General features: G+C 43.8%; 1 protein-coding gene across 1 annotated transcript; it reads right to left on the bottom strand.

The window, feature by feature from the left end:
• Window positions 1-14,439: 14,439 nt before the first annotated feature.
• LOC135984266 (uncharacterized) lies at window positions 14,440-16,522 on the bottom strand. The gene is made up of 2 exons (XM_065599049.1): window positions 15,866-16,522; window positions 14,440-15,061 (listed from the first exon to the last, which is right to left on the bottom strand). Exons 1-2 carry the CDS (start codon window positions 16,401-16,403, stop codon window positions 14,559-14,561), a joined length of 1,041 nt encoding a protein of 346 aa, XP_065455121.1. The 5' UTR covers window positions 16,404-16,522; the 3' UTR covers window positions 14,440-14,558.
• Between the last annotated feature and the right edge of the window lie 1,087 nt (window positions 16,523-17,609).

Below are 17,609 nucleotides of genomic sequence, written 5' to 3'. Positions count from 1 at the left end.
TCCACTTTTTCTTCTTTGACACACCTTTCCCAACTAGAGGCACCATGCAGAAGTAACAATTGCTGGTATGATCTGTTGGCTCTCTCCAAATCATTGGCACTGCAAAAGGCATAGGTTTCCTTTTCCTGTTCAACCACTGGCGAAGATTTGTTGCACAAGTGTTGCAGCATATGTGTGGGGCCCACCTCTTGTCCTGATCTCCAATTTTGCAGCCAAAATAAAGGTGATAGGCTTTCTTAACCATAGTGGTTATACTGCGCTTTTGTGTTGCAAAAGTCACTTCACCACAAACATAGCAGAAGTTATCTGCACTGTTCACACAAATACGAGGCATCTTTGTTCACTTTGGCTAAACAGAAATGTGTCCCTTTGCAAAATCAAACACTGACAAATAAGAGAGTATGACACTGTATGATTTCTAGAGCTGATATAGGGCAATTTGTTCAGCAGAGTGATGTAAGCTTTGTTATGATTGCATCATCCATGACTTCTAGGAATAACATGATGCAATTCATATCATGTATGACGCAATACCAGCTGCAGATTGCATCATTCATTGTTTTGCCTAAAAAGCAAGTACTGTCCAAACCCAGTCATAGATTTATTCATAGATCCAGTCAAAGATGTATTTTAGTCATTTCTAGTTTAAATTGAGATCCCTTCCCTTCATAACTCACTTATCCTCTGCCATTCCCAAGTCAAGGGTCATATATACTGACCCAATAGCATATCTTGAAAACTAGAGCCAATCAACAATTTTAAGCATCATTTTCATTCTCAGTGACCCAGAATTAGTAAAGTTTGACTACATTTATTTCAGAAGCATTTTGGCTGTAGAGCAGTGTTTTCTATTGAAAATATTGACGAGATTAATATGGTCTTGCTAAACATTTCACTTTTGTCAAATCAGTATTTTCTGATGGAAAACTGCTCCATGGAAAATTTTTGAGCAGCTCTATTGTAGAGCTTGATACTGATCCAATTGTCCACCTCCTTCCAGGTCAGATGTTAGATTATTTACATGCAGGTGGTGTATGACAGTGAGTCTCCCCGTAAGTAAATCAGCAATTTCAATACTTTCAATTAGATCAAAGTTTATTTATCACAGACAAGAAATCAAAAGATAACAGTTAATGACCCTAAAGAGTCTATGATAACAATAAACATCACTAGTCAGGTTGGCTTTCCTAAATTACAGAGGATTTCCAAGCAAGAGGAAAGCCTTACATGGCATAAAGACTTGTGCTCCTCCTGAGCAGTGCCCTGCTTCTCTGAGAGCTTTTCATTGTCTCTCTTTGGAATTCAGAGTATCATGAATCATTTAGCTTCATCCAGGGCAGTGTGCATCAAATTACTGTCAACACTCTAGGTGTCTTTTCATGGCTCTCTCACTTGTAACTCGAGATCCTCTTTATATTCTCTTTGTGGCTTTGTGTTAAGGTGTCATGAGCTACAGCTGTTAATGGACAGTCTCAATTGTATATACCCAAATGACTCCACATTGATTAACTGCCTAGTTCTGCAACCTCTACTCACACCAAATAGTACTTATCCAGGGCCGGCTCCAGGCACCAGCCTGGCAAGCAGGTGCTTGTGGCGGCCGCTCGGGAGAGGGGCGGCACGTCCAGCTATTCGGCGGCAATTCGATGGATGGTCCCTTACTCCCGCTCGGAGCAAAGGACCTCCCGCTGAATTGCTGCCACAGATCGCAATCGTGATCGCGGCTTTTTTTTTTTTTTTTTTGGCTGCTTGGGACGGCCCAAACCCTGGAGCCGACCCTGTACTTATCTAAGTGCTGGTAATTTCACTGAAGTCTGATATGAATTGTATTTGTTTAAATAGTAGTGTATTTAATTTTTGTGTCTATAAAATATTCTGCTAAGTTGACAATTCAACACAAGCAATTTCCTGACGAGACAAGGATGTTATTTAACATTCAAGGAAGCCTTAATCCAAGAAGGGAATTTACTTGTATATTTGTTTCTGCTCGCATGAACTTCATCTTAAAAGACACTTCCAAGAAAAGATGTTTACCTAAGGCAGATGATGTCTTTGTCGTCAAATTGGGCCCTAATTTCACTGGCACTTATCTCCCAATATACAGTGGTGCCAGTCTTCATTGATGCAATGCCAGTATGGACAGGGATTACTGGCATGTTAGCCCCAATGATGGACACAATTTCCCCACTACTGTCACATAGCACACAAGTCATTGCTTAGGCGGCTTTTCTAGCCAGCTTTTTGAACTCCACTGTATGAGGGTCAAATTTGCTCAAAGTCACTTACATGCACAAAAAACGAGGAGTCCTTGTGGCACCTTAGAGACTAACAAATTTATTTGGGCATAAGCTTTTGTGGGCTAGAACCCACTTCATCAGATGCATGGAGTGGAAAATACAGGAGCAGGTATAAATACATGAAAGGATGGGAGTTGCCTTACCAAGTGTGAGGTCAGTCTAATGAGACAATTCAGTTAACAGCAAGATACCAAGGAAGGAAAAATAACTTTTGAAGTGCTAATGAGAGTGGCCCATTTTAGACAGTTGACAAGAAGGTCTGAGTAACAGTAGGGGGAAATTAGTATTGGGGAAAATAGGTTTAGGTTTTGTAATGACCCAACCACTCCCAGTCTTTATTCAGGCCTAATCTGATGGTTTGCAAATTAATTCCAGTCTGCAGTTTCACGTTGGAGTCTGTATTTGAATTTTTTTGTTGAAGAATTGCCACTTTTAGGTCAGTTATTGAGTGACCAGAGAGTTTGAAGTGTTCTCCTACAGGTTTTTGAATGTTATGATTTCTGATGTCAGATTTGTGTCCATTTATTCTTTTGTGTAGAGACTGTCCAGTTTGGCCAATCTACATGGCAGAGGGGGCATTGCTGGCACATGATGGCATATATCACATTGGTAGATGTGCAGGTGAACGAGCCCCTGATAGTGTGGTTGATGTGGTTAGGTCCTATGATGGTGTCCCTTGAATAGATATGTGGACAGAGTTGGCACCGGGCTTTGTTGCAGGGTTTGGTTCCTGGGTTGGTGTTTTTGTTGTGTGGTGTGTAGTTGCTGGTGAGTATTTGCTTCAGGTTGGGGGTGTGTGTGTAAGTGAGGACTGGCCTGTCTCCCAAGGTCTGTGAGAGTGAGGAATCGTCCTTCAGGATAGGATGTATATCTTTGATGATGCACTGGAAAGGTTTAGTTGGGGGCTGTAGGTGACGGCTAGTGGCGTTCTGTTACTTTCTTTGTTGGGCCTGTCTTTTAGTAGGTGACTTCTGGGTACTCTTCTGGCTCTGTCAATCCATTTCTTCACTTCATCAGGTAGGTATTGTAGTTTTAAGAATGCTTGATAGAGATCCTGTAGGTGTTTGCCTCTGTCTGAGGGATTGGAGCAAATGCGATTGTATCTCAGAGCTTGGCTGTAGACAATGGATTGTGTGATGTGGTCTGGAATTAATTTGCAAACTTGACACCATCAGATTAGGCCTGAATAAAGACTGGGAGTGGTTGGGTCATTACAAAACCTAAACTTAATTTCCCCAATACTAATTTTCCCCTACTGTTACTCACACCTCCTTGTCAACTGTCTGAAATGGGCCACTCTCATTAGCACTTCAAAAGTTAATTTTTCCTCCCTTGGTATTCTGCTGTTAACTGAATTGTCTCATTAGACTGACCTCACACTTGGTAAGGCAACTCCCACAAGAACTAGGGGTCACCAAATGAAACTAACAGGCAGCAGGTTTAAAACAAACAAAAGGAAGTATTTCTTCACACAACGCACAGTCAGTCTGTGAAACTCTTTGCCAGAGGATGTGGTGAAGGCCAAGACTATAACAGCGTTCAGGAAAAAACTAGATAAGTTCCTGGAGGATAGGTCCATCAGTGCTATTAGCCAGGCTGGGCAGGGATGGTGTCCCTAGGATCTGTTTGCCAGCAGCTGGGAATGGGCGACGGGATGGATCACGTGATGATTCCCTGTTCTGTTCATCCCCTCTGGGGGGCCTGGCACTGGCCAGTGTCTGTAGACTGGATGCAGGGCTAGACAGATCGTTGGTGTGACCCAGTGTGGCCGTTCTTACGTTCTAGAGGATAATAGAACCTTCTGCAGTAAGCAGCTTTCCGGGGTGTTGGTGAAACATTGGTCTTTCTGGACAAACTTGTATGCTCCTGTATTTTCCACTCCATGCATCTGATGAAGTGGGTTCTAGCCCATGAAAGCTTATGCCCAAATAAATTTGTTAGTCTCTAAGGTGCCACAAGGACTCCTCGTTGTTTTTGCTGATACAGACTAACATGGCTACCACTCTGAAACCTGTTACCTGTACAAGTAGCATTGCAAACATGATGCTCAGCTGTGGCTACTTCTTCAGTGACCAGCTTCTTCAAGGAAACGACTACCGGTTCAACTGATCAGCAAAAGACCTGGAGAGGTGTTTGCTGTTGGATTGGGTCTCAACAGATGTAATACTTTGGTTACAGATTTCCTATCTGAACACAAGCTAAGAAACACCTGTTATCATGGACTGAAACACTGCTAGCTAGGAGAAGCCACCAAACTTTTGCTTGCTAACATGATAAGAATTTGAATTATATTTTACTGAGAGACACTGCATTTTTCTTAAGCTCTAAAGAAATCCAGGCCACACGCCAGACTGAGAAATCATCTCTGAAGGAAGATGAGAGGGGCAAGAATCTGAGTGCTAAAGAACAGGAGTGCAAACGCAAATGTTATGGTGAAAGCTTTACATCTAGAACTGGTCCAAAATGTTCCAAAATAATGTTTTTCCGTCGGAAAATGCTAATTCATTGAACTCAAAATATTCCACAGGAAATTGTCAATTTCAATGAAATTTTATGGAAAACATAAACAAAGCAAAGCATTTTGATTCAATGGGAATAGAGCATTTCAATGTTTTGTTTTAAAATGATTTTTCATTTTGATATTTTATTTTATATTATAAAATGAAAATATAAAAAATACAGTAAAATAATAGAATATAAAATTAAATTAAAAAGTCAAAATCAAAATGAAGCCTTTCACTTTTATCAAAATAAAATGTTTTAGTTGACATGAAAAAACAACGAGGAGTCCTTGTGGCACCTTAGAGACTAACAAATTTATTTGGGCATAAGCTTTTGTGGGCTAAAACCGACTTCATCAGATGCATGGAGTGAAAAATACAGTAAGAAGAATATATATTATAGCACATGAAAAGGTGGGAGTTGACAAGAAGGGGTGAATACCAAGGGAAGGAAAATTACTTTTGTAGTGCTAACGAGGCCAATGCAATCAAGGTGGCCCATTTCCAACAGTTGACAAGAAGGTGTGAGTATCAGCATTGGCCTCGTTAGCACTACAAAAGTATGGTATTTTTTCACCCTTTCTTGTCAACTGTTGAGAATAGGCCACTTCCACCTTAATTGAATTGGCTCGTTAGCAGCGACCTCCCACTTGGTGAGACAACTCTCTTCTTTTCATGTGCTATAATATATATTCTGCTTATTTTATTTTTCACTCCATGCATCTGATGAAGTGGGTTATAGCCCACAAAAGGTTAAGGCCAAATATATTTGTTAGTCTCTAAAGTGCCACAAGGACTCCTCGTTGTTTTTGCTGGTACAGACTAACAAGGTTACCACTCTGAAACCTGATTAGTTGACATGAAATACATTCCCCCTCCCCCCCCCCAAATTTTTGTTTCCCAGGAAAATTTAAAATTTTGGCATTTCATTTCACTTTAGAATGAAAAAAAATATTAGCTTTTGAAATGTCAATTTCCTGAGGAACAAAAATTCTGGTTCCAAACCAGCTCTATTTACATTGCCATTCAAATGTTACAAACCAAATATTCATTCCATGAATGGGTCTGATGCTAGCAAGATAGCTGAAGGGATCTGCATAGGAAGATACACTTATAGATTAACTATGTAATAGCTTTCTGTGTTAGGAGTTATTTAAGAAATATTTCAAAAACTGGTTGCAGTCTTTGTGTACTGAATGTTTGTTTACTAAGCAACTGTGTGCGACTTTGTCTCCGGAACTGCCTGGAAGCTGTTACTAATACCTACAGCCAGGGTTTTCAGTACAACAACTTTGGCATTTCACTCTGTGTAATGGTTTCTACAAGACCTGAAAAGACAGAATTCTGGCCTATGCTTTGGCAAGGAGTTACTCTGAGATACAGGAAAGGATGTGCAGGAGTAGTTTTATGTAAGGTGCCTGTTGTCCCCCCCACACATACACACAGCTGAGCAGTCATCCTGGTCTCTATATTGAGAAAAGGATTCACATTCTCTCCTGGGAAACTCTGATAATTCCCCAAGGAAAAACTCCCAGATGCCCTCGGTTACTGGTGCTATTTGGTACCAGTATGAGATTATGGGAGTTTCCCCAGAGAATTCAGTTTCCCAGGAGCTTGTATGAATTTGCCCTCTTCTTTCACAAACCACTTGAATTTCCAGAACACCTCTTGAAATTTTCCACAAGCCATTGCTTCAAGAAGCTGTGCTGGGAACTGTGTACCCAGGGGGCACCACAACTATAGCAATAGATTACAGCACATGCGCTGAAGCAACCAAAATAGCATGGCTACTGCTAGTTTGAACTGCTGCAAAGTGGGCCCTTACATGGGTGCGAACACACTAGTTCAGATTGTGTCTGCTCAGTTCCTAGAGCAGTCATAGTCAAAGAGTCTTCCATAGTTCAGAGCACAGTCATAGTATGACTTGGTTTGATTTACTGCATATTTTGCTTCTTCAACAGAGGAAGTAAGGAAATGAACAAGAATTATCCTACTGTTTCTTTGTAAATTTCCCCCCTAAATATGGCAGCAGTTACAAAGAATGTTGCATGTGATGTTAACACGATTAAATCTTTATATAATCAACAGAAAAGGAATAAATGGTTGGTAATGCGAGGGCAGTAATTCACATCCCCCTTCAAGTTTTCTTCTGTGAAGACACTAAGGTCTGGTCTATACTACCCGCCTGAATCGGCGGGTAGAAATCGACCTCTCGGGGATCGATTTATCGCGTCCCGTCGGGACGCGACAATCGATCCCCGAATCGGCGCTCTAACTCCACCAGCGGAGGTGGTAGTAAGCGCCGCCGACAAAAAGCGGCAGAAGTCGATTTTGCCGCCGTCCTCACAACGGGGTAAGTCGGCTGCAATATGTCGAATTCAGCTACGCTATTCACGTAGCTGAATTTGCGTATCTTAAATCGACTCCCCGCTGTAGTGTAGATGTACCCTAATTGTAATGCTCTACTTCTAATCTGAAGTTGAGTCATCAGTGTGATTCTCAATGGCATTTCAATTTAATGAACTCCTTTGCACTTGTTGCTTCTGCATCTCAAATTGATTCCCTGCAGATTCGTAGATGAAAAATATGCTGTGCAAAAGAAGCACTCACCTCTACACCAAGAATTATTCTTTTATAAGTTACAGAAGAACAACATAAGGAAAAGGAAACATCCAAACTGGAAAGCTAAGCCTCTTACTTGTTCTTTATCCAGAGTTTTCTAATTAAACCCTGGGTACCTAGGGGGAACAATTCATCACACTACAGCCATTGGTTCACAAACACGTACAATATTCAGGGAGATTTGTAAAATCCGCTTAGGGAAGCACACATGCACTTACAAATATGCCAGCTGTGATGTTAACTTTTTTCTGCCTTTAATTTATAATGGACCATATCTTTAGATGTGCATACATGGTATCTATTGACGTCATCAAAAGCCATGTGCACACATCCCGTTTATATCCCTCCTAAATGCTGCTTCTTCATGTCACCCACAAGAAATGAGTGATCCTGTTTATTTTTTCTTTAATTTGATGAAAACATGAATTTGTACACATTCCAAAAGTTGGCAACAACACAAACTCATTACTGTTACCCTTGCCCTTCCTTATCTGTCCCATTTCATAATCCCTTTGGGGCAGATTCGTGGCCACACCACAGCTCCTTTGTGTTAATTTGCTGGCACTACGTAGCCATATACATTGCAGATCACGGACCTAAAGAATCTGCCATGTGATGTAGGGCTACCATAGTGAGTTCTACTCCACCCCCATCCTGGTCTCTGACACACAGCATATGACTGGTGAAAATAGGACTAGGCTAGGGTGTCAGACTGATCTCTGATTGCTTTTTGTTCCATGTGTGCCATTGGCAGTTGGCATAAAGCAGAGCAGACTTCAGGCTGTTCTTTTTTGCAGTGAGGGCTGGACTGGCACCTTGCAGCCCCAGGATCAGGGAGCCACAAAATGCTACTGCTGAATCAACAACACTGCTTCCTGCACCAACTCAGTTTTCCACGAAAGCCACCTATCCAAGGATTTAGATCAACTGGATGTGATCAGAGCAAAGCCTTCGATAATATGACCGCAGGCTTTAAACTTTCAATCCAGGCATGCATGAATTTAAGTTACTCCCAAGTCTTGGAGACTAGTAATCTTTCCTGGTTCACAGAATCCTTTTCAAAGTACAAAGTGGTAGAAGTTCTGAAACGTGGAGGCGATAGAAAAGGAAGAATAGCCTTGCAATCACAAAATATAAACAAGCAACAGATTCTGCCTGGAGCCTGGTCCATGAATTCTCAAGTATACTAGCTATGACACTTGAAGACCCAATGTCTTAGGGAAGCACTAGTGGGCTTTCTGCAGAATTCTATGTGCACTGATACTCACACATTATCTCGGGTAAAAAGCAACAGAGGGTCCTGTGGCACCTTTGAGACTAACAGAAGTACTGGGAGCATAAGCTTTCGTGGGTAAGAACCTCACTTCTTCAGATGCATTATCTCGGGTGGTCATATGAAATATATTAAAGGTTTTATATGCATTTCTTCGAAGAACTACTTTTGAAAAAAGGCTGACCTAGAGCTTTATGGATTGTATCTTCAAAAGACAAAGGGGATCTTCAGGAGAGAAGAGCTGGGCAAGTAGAATATTAGGTCAGTAGGTCTACATCACACCTAGTACATGGAGCAAATATCATACAATGTTAGCAATAGTACATTGAGAAAATGTCAGATGGAAACAAACATGCTATAGAAGTTTCAGAAAGAGCATGGTTTGTGGCTTCCCCTTAAAGTCTTTTTCTGTGGTTTTCTTGCAGCAAGCAATGAGACAAATACACTTATAAAACTTGCTATAAAAGACATTGGAGACATGAATATTTTGACATACACACACTGGTTACATTTGCCTTTTAAGGACCTCTCCCTTTGTAGAACACTAAATCTATTTTAGATTCACATCAACATCTGTGGCCACTTTAGACACAATTGAATGCTCTTAAATTGAGGGATTCTCTTTGTTAGGAAAATAATGTGTCATCACCCTCAGGGGAAGTGGGAGGCTGTGGTTTAGGTTGATAGGGTCTCACTGACTTTAAAAGACTATCTGTTATATTTAAGGTACAAGAACGAAAGAGTCCAAAGGCAAGTTAGAAACATAGCAAATGCTTTTCATTTAGAGCTAAATCTAGCTGCACAATCAAGATAATAGGAAATGGCAAAAAAGATGGGCCTGGGTATCTGGATACTTGGATTCTATTCCTGGCTTTGCTACTACCTCCTTATGTCACTTTATTAATTATTATTACTGTCCAATATGCATATTGTAGTAGATTCCAGAGGCCTGGGTTAAGATCAGGGCCTCACTATGCTAGATGCTTGAAAAATGCATAGTGACCCAAAGTCCCTGCCCCAAAGACATTACAGATTCCTTAATCATTCTGTTCCTCATTCCTCATCCGGTGTGTGTGGTCACAGCTTCTGAAAAAACTGCTTCAGATGTACTACAGAGTTTTGTATCTGATTTGTCTTGTCACCTGTCACGTCAGTAGTTTCATCTTTTGCGGGTTAGAACATATTTCAGTGCATTCCATTGTAGACAAGGATATTTGAGATAATGTCCCTTTCAGATTCTAGTAGAAATTCCAAGGTGTTTTCTGATTCCCTCTGTACTCATGCTCATTAAGTGGCTGCACTGTGTGGGAGCTGGGAATATTTTTCTTTTGCCAACGCTCCCTATTTTACCCCATGTCATATTTTCACTTGCTCTTCAGAATTCTAAAGGCTAGATTGTGTCAAATAGGGCCTGCCTGTTGAAAAATACAAGGTAATGAATTTTGAGAAGTATTCTAACATCAGGGGTGTCTGAAGGAACGAGGTTAGAACATATTGTCTAAAACTCCAACCAGCTTTAGAACAGCCAGAGCCCTCACATAGCAACATCTGCTGCCCCCAGAGATGTCAATGGGCAGCACCACCCATGGAATGAACACTTTTTGTTTCAATCACACTCCCCCCAACCTCTCTCAAATCACACACACTTAGAACCCAGCAACTGGGGAGGAGAAGCCAATTAAAATGGCATTTGAACTACCCACATACATTGGAGTTACGCTGTAACCACTCAGGAAAAAGACCTGGGCCTCATTTTGAACAGCTCCATGAAAGCTACTGTTTAATGTGCAGTGGCAGTTGAAAAAGCAAAAATACTGAAAATATTATTATGCCACTATATAAATCAATGGTGCACCATCACCTGCAATGCTGTATTCAGTTGTGGTCACTGATACATTTTACCATGGTTTTTCTGGTACTCTTTCAGGAAGTAATGATACTTGAAGCTGTCATGACAGAGGTAATTTGACACACTGACCATTTCAAAAAAATCAATCTGCGGGTTTATACCAGGCCATTAAAGGATTTCTCTTTTGCATAACTTAATACCCAGCTCTTCTTCATGAATGCAACATAGCATTTCTTAACTCAGACTGTAGGGAATCACTTTTTTCCCTTCCATTGAGAGTTACATCAGCCTACACTGTTAATTCAGTAATGATCATGAACAGTAATGATGAAACATCTCTCTTTAACTCTAGCCATCCCTCAAGTATCATTCTTTTAACGATTTTTATTTCTGTGTCCCCTCAATTTTCTTGTATGGGCTGATGAATTTATTTAGTAAAGATTGATAGGTTCTCAATAAACATGTAAATTTGTTCTTCTACATCTGGTTCCACGCTTCTCTCACTTTCTGGTAAATGTTGTAGAGGATGCATCTTCACGATTAAGGATTTGCATGCCACACTGCTTAGTTTAAACCAATACTTACATTCTTAAAAGCAATCTATGAATTGTGGGTATGCGTGTACATGCATATGTGTACTTTAGTCAGTCTTTTAAGACTTCTAAGTTTTTGTGTTTATTTCCATGTTAGGAGTGTCTTCCATAAACATATATTGTTTAAACATTTCACTCTGTAAGAACAGTGAGCATCTATTTTACTATTTGGAAATTACATTTTTACTTTGAGTCAGTGATCGGGAAGCAAAAGCAACTGGAGCATCATTTTTTAACAAAATAGCACCCAGTCCACTTTGGAAAGCATCATGAATCAGTTTGATTTGTTTTAATCAAAATCACTGAAAATAGAAGCTCCTGTTAACAGCTCCTTTAGCTTCTCTCTTTTAATGTAGCACAACTCCAAAAGCCATTCACAGTCTTTCTAAAGTAACTCTAAGAGACATTGTTATTTATGGACATTTGTTGCACGAATTTAGAAAAGTAACCATAATCCAATAACTCAGGGAATCTCTATAATTCCTATTTATGCTGAAATATTGCCATCTTCATGATAGCCTTTTCTTTAATTGAAGAAAGCATTAACTCAAATAACACTGAAGTGTTTCTGTAATAGGATATCAGGCATTAGGACCCTTACATATGGATGGGGCAGAGCTGTTTTGCTGACTCATCATGGCAACCAGACTAAGGGTATGTCTACACTACGAAATTAGTTCGAATTTATAGAAGCCGGTTTTATAGAAATCGGTTGTATACAGCCGATTGTGTGTGTCCCCACATAAAATGCTCTAAGTGCTCTAGTCGGCGGACCGCGTCCACAGTACCGAGGCTAGCGTCGACTTCCGGAGCATTGCACTATGGGTAGCTATCCCACAGCTATCCCACAGTTCCCGCAGTCTCCGCCGCCCATTGGAATTCTGGGTTGAGATCCCAATGCCCGGATGATGCAAAACAGTGTCGCGGGAGGTTCTGGGTACATGTCGTCAGGCCCCTCCCCCTCCGTCAGAGCACCGGCAGACAATAGATTCGCGCCTTTTTACCTGGGTTACCTGTGCAGACAACATACCACGGCAAGCATGGAGCCCGCTCAGCTCAGCTGAGCTCACCGTCACCATATGTCCTCTGGGTGCCGGCAGACGTGGGACTGCATTGCTACACAGCAGCAGCAGCTAACTGCCTTTTGGCGGTAGACGGTGTAGCATGACTAATAGCCGTGGGGCTGGCAGCCGTAGGGCTGCATTGCACCAGCCCCTTGCCCTTTGGTAGAAGATGGTATATTACGACTGGTATCCGTCGTCGTCATACTGCAGTGGCTGTCAATCATGGGCACTTGGGCAGACATGCTACTGTCTCGATGATGATGGCTATCAGTCGTAGTATACTATTTTCTGCCAATTGCCCAGTATTGTCTGCTAAGCACCCAGAAGAGGCCGAGGACGATCTGGGTGCTGGCAGACGTGGGGCTGGCAGATGTGGGGCTGCATTGCTACACAGCAGCAGCCCCTTGCCTTTTGGTAGAAGATGGTATATTACGATTGGTATCCGTCGTCATCGTACTGCAGAGGCTATCAGTCATGCTGCACCGTCGGCTGCCAGCTTAAGACGTAAAAAATAGATTTGTTCTGTATTCATTTGCTTCCCCTTCCTCCGTGAAATCAACGGCCTGCTAAGCCCAGGGTTTTCAGTTTAATCTTTGGGGGGACCATTCTGTGTGACAGTTGTTTGTGTTTCTCCCTGATGCACAGCCACCTTTCTTGATTTTAATTCCCTGTACCTGTACGCCATGTCGTCACTCGGCCCTCCCTCCCTCCCGCCCTCCCCCCTTCTCCTGGTCCGTCAGATACTAGTTTCGCGCCTTTTTTCTGACCAGGCGCATTAGCTAGCACTGGGATCATGGAGCCCGCTCAGATCACCGCGGCAATTATGAGCACTATGAACATCACGCGCATTGTCCTGGAGTATATGCAGAGCCAGGACATGCCAAGGCGAAACCCGGACCAGCCGAGGAGGCGATTGCAGCGCGGCGAAGAGAGTGATGAGGAAATTGACATGGACATAGACCTCTCACAAGACACAGGCCCCAGCAATGTGCAAATCATGGTGTCACTGGGGCAGGTTCATGCCGTGGAATGCCGATTCTGGGCCCGGGAAACAAGCACAGACTGGTGGGACCGCATCGTGCTGCAGGTGTGGGATGATTCCCAGTGGCTGCGAAACTTTCGCATGCGTAAGGGCACTTTCATGGAACTTTGTGACTTGCTTTCCCCTGCCCTGAAACGCCAAGATACCAAGATGAGAGCAGCCCTCACAGTTGAGAAGCGAGTGGCGATAGCCCTGTGGAAGCTTGCAACGCCAGACAGCTACCGGTCAGTCGGGAATCAATTTGGAGTGGGCAAATCTACGGTGGGGGCTGCTGTGATCCAAGTTGCCAGGGCAATGAAAGACCTGGTGATATCAAGGGTAGTGACTCTGGGCAACGTGCAGGCAATAGTGGATGGTTTTGCTGAAATGGGATTCCCAAACTGTGGCGGGGCCATAGACGGAACCCATATCCCTATCTTGGCACCGGAGCACCAAGCCACCGACTACATAAACCGCAAGGGGTACTTTTCAATGCTGCTGCAAGCCCTAGTGGATCACAAGGGACGTTTCACCAACATCAACGTGGGATGGCCGGGAAAGGTACATGATGCTCGCGTCTTCAGGAACTCTGGTCTGTTTCGAAAGCTGGAGGAAGGGACTTTCTTCCTGGACCAAAAAGTAACCGTTGGGGATGTTGAAATGCCTATCGTGATCCTTGGGGACCCAGCCTACCCCTTAATGCCATGGCTCATGAAGCCATACACAGGCAGCCTGGACAGTAGTCAGGACCTGTTCAACTACAGGCTGAGCAAGTGCCGAATGGTGGTGGAATGTGCATTTGGACGTTTAAAAGCGCGCTGGCGCAGCTTACTGACTCGCTCAGACCTCAGCGAAAAGAATATCCCCATTGTTATTGCTGCTTGCTGTGCGCTCCACAATATCTGTGAGAGTAAGGGGGAGACATTTATGGCGGGGTGGGAGGTTGAGGCAACTCGCCTGGCCGCTGATTACGCGCAGCCAGACACCAGGGCGGTTAGAGGAGCACAGCAGGGCGCGGTGCGCATCAGAGAAGCTTTGAAAACGAGTTTTGTGACTGGCCAGGCTACTGTGTGAAACTTCTGTTTGTTTTTCCTTGATGAACCCTCCAAACCCCCCCTCCCCCCGACCCGGTTCACTCTACTTCTCTGTAAACCAACCACCCCACCCCACCCTCCCCTCCCCAATTCGAGCACCGCTTGCAGAGGCAATAAAGTCATTGTTTTTTCACATTCATGCATTCTTTATTAATTCCTCACAGAAGTAGGGGGATAATTGCCAAGGTAGCCTGGGATGGGTGGGGGAGGAGGAATGGAAAAGGACACACTGCATTTTAAAACTTTAACTCTTATTGAAGGCCAGCCTTCTGATGCTTGGGCGATCATCTGGGGTGGAGTGACTGGGTGGCCGGAGGCCCCCCCACCGTGTTCTTGGGCGTCTGGGTGAGGAGGCTATGGAACTTGGGGAGGAGGGCTGTTGGTTAAACAGGGGTTGTAGTGGTGGTCTCTGCTCCTGCTGCCTTTCCTGCAGCTCAACCATACGCTCGAGCATATCAGTTTGATGCTCCAGCAGACGGAGCATTGACTCTTGCCGTCTGTCTGCAAGCTGACGCCACCTATCATCTTCAGCCCGCCACTTGCTCTTTTCATCCCGCCATTCAGCCCGCCACCTCTCCGCTCGTTCATATTGTGCTTTTCTCATGTCCGACATTGACTGCCTCCACGCATTCTGCTGTGCTCTATCAGCGTGGGAGGACATCTGCAGCTCCGTGAACATATCGTCCCGCGTCCTCCGTTTTCTCTTTCTAATGTTCACTAGCCTCTGCGAAGGAGAAACATTTGCAGCTGGTGGAGGAGAAGGGAGGGTGGTTAAAAAAGACATTTTAGAGAACAATGGGTACACTCTTTCATTACAAGGTCGCATTTTTCCTCTGCCTGCCGGTTTGGTATGAGAGATCACTCACGCAGTGCCCCAGGCAACATATTTCGGCTTGCAGGCAGCCATGGTAGGCCACAGTCTTTTGGCTTTTTTAACCTTCTTAACATGCGGGAAAGGTTTCAAACAGCAGCGCATTTCCCATATCAAGGATGAATTGGGTTGGCCATTTAACATGGGTTTTCAATGTAAAAGGAGGGGCTGCGGTTTCCCGGTTAACATGCGGCACAAACCCAAGTAAACCACCCCCCCCACACACACACGATTCTCTGGGATGATCACTTCACCCCTCCCCCCACCGCGTGGTTAACAGCGGGGAACATTTCTGTTCAGAAGAGCAGGAACGGGCACCTCTGAATGTCCCCTTTATAAAATCACCCCATTTCAACCAGGTGACCGTGAATGATATCACTCTCCTGAGGATAACAAAGAGAGATAAGGAATGGATATTGTCTGCATGCCAGCAAACACCGGGACCATACGCTGCCATGCTTTGTTATGCAATGATTCCAGACTACGTGCTACTGGCCTGGAGTACATGAAGGAGAGCTTTCTGGAGATGTCCCTGGAGGATTTCCGCTCCATCCCCATACACGTTAACAGACTTTTCCAGTAGATGTACTGGCCGCGATTGCCAGGGCAAATTAATCATTAAACACGCTTGCTTTTAAACCATGTGTAATGTTTACAAATATTTACAAAGGTACACTCACCAGAGGTCTCCTGTGTGCCCTGAGGGTCTTGGGTGAGTTCGGGGGTTACTGGTTCCAGGTCCAGGGTCACAAACATATCCTGGCTGTTGGGGAAACCGGTTTCTCCGCTTCCTTGCTGCTGTGAGCTACCTACAGTACCTCCATCCTCATCTTCCTCGTTCCCCGAACCGTCTTCCCTGTGTGTTTCTCCATTGACGGAGTCATAGCACATGGTTGGGGTAGTGGTGGCTGCACCCCCTAGAATGGCATGCAGCTCCGCGTAGAAGCGGCAAGTTTGCGGCTCTGCCCCGGACCTTCCGTTTGCTTCTCTGGCTTTGTGGTAGGCTTGCCGTAGCTCCTTAATTTTCACGCGGCACTGCTGTGTGTCCCTGTTATGGCCTCGGTCCTTCATGGCCTTGGAGACCTTTTCTAATACTTTGCCATTTCTTTTACTGCTACGGAGTTCAGCTAGCACTGATTCATCTCCCCATATGGCGAGCAGATCCCGTACCTCCCGTTCGGTCCATGCTGGAGCTCTTTTGCGATCCTGGGACTCCATCACGGTTACCTGTGCTGATGAGCTCTGCGTGGTCACCTGTGCTCTCCACGCTGAGCAAACAGGAAATGAAATTCAAATGTTCGTGGGTCTTTTCCTGTCTACCTGGTCAGTGCATCTGAGTTGAGAGTGCTGTCCAGAGCAGTCACAATGAAGCACTGTGGGATAGCTCCCGGAGGCCAATAACGTCGAATTCCGTCCACACTATCCCAATTCCGACCCGCAAAGGCCGATTTTATCGCTAATCCCCTCGTCGAAGGTGGTGTAAAGAAACCGGTTTAAAGGACCCTTTAAGTCGAAAGAAAGGGCTTTGTCGTGTGGACGTGTCCAGGCTTAATTCGATTTAACGCTGCTAAAGTCGACCTAAACCCGTAGTGTAGACCAGGCCTAAGTGGCTATCAGTAGATTCAATGAGAGATGATAAAAGGCTGAGTTACTTTCTAAGGCATGACAGAGCTAGAAGGAGTGACAGGAATTCCTATAGAGAGAAGCCTGGGAATAATAATCTTTGAAGGAAACTTGGATAAATTAAATTAAATTAAAAAATAAATTGCACTGTCTCTAAATACAATCCAGTGTTAGAGAGCTTATTCCTTCACCTGCTCACTTCCCTGGTCCTTCTCGCATGAACAGAGAGTAACAATACCCGAAGTCCGAAGGTGCAAACAATTCAATGTTTTTAGGGGTGAACTTCCAGCAAGCATAATTCCAGTTTCCTTCCTCAGTGTCCCCCTTCCCAGCTCTGAACCACAGAGCCTTGCCTGTGTCCCTGTTCCCAGTCCCCCACCTTAGCAAAATGTGATTCCAATTCCCCCACCCCATTCCCTGTTCCCATTCCCCCCTTAACTTCCTGATTGACTGCAGACTATATAGTAAAACTTGAGTTCTGCTTAGCTATACCTTAACCAATCATTTTGCTGAAATTTAGCTAACCAATCCTAACATATTGTAACATGATTATTTAACCAATTATATCCCACCACCTTAATTGGTTTACGCCCAACAAAATTAATTATACAACAGACAGAAACAATCACAGAACCAGACAAAAAGAACAGGAGTACTTGTGGCACCTTAGAGACTAACACATTTATTTGAGCATAAGCTTTCGTGGGCTACAGCCCACTTCATCAGATGCATAGAATGGAACATATAGTAAGAAGATATATATACCTACAGAGAACATGAAAAAGTGGAAGTAGCCATACC

This window comes from Chrysemys picta, chromosome 6, assembly GCF_011386835.1.
Source record: "Chrysemys picta bellii isolate R12L10 chromosome 6, ASM1138683v2, whole genome shotgun sequence".
NCBI lineage: Eukaryota > Metazoa > Chordata > Testudines > Emydidae > Chrysemys > Chrysemys picta.
This window is presented reverse-complemented; position numbering and strand designations above follow the sequence as displayed.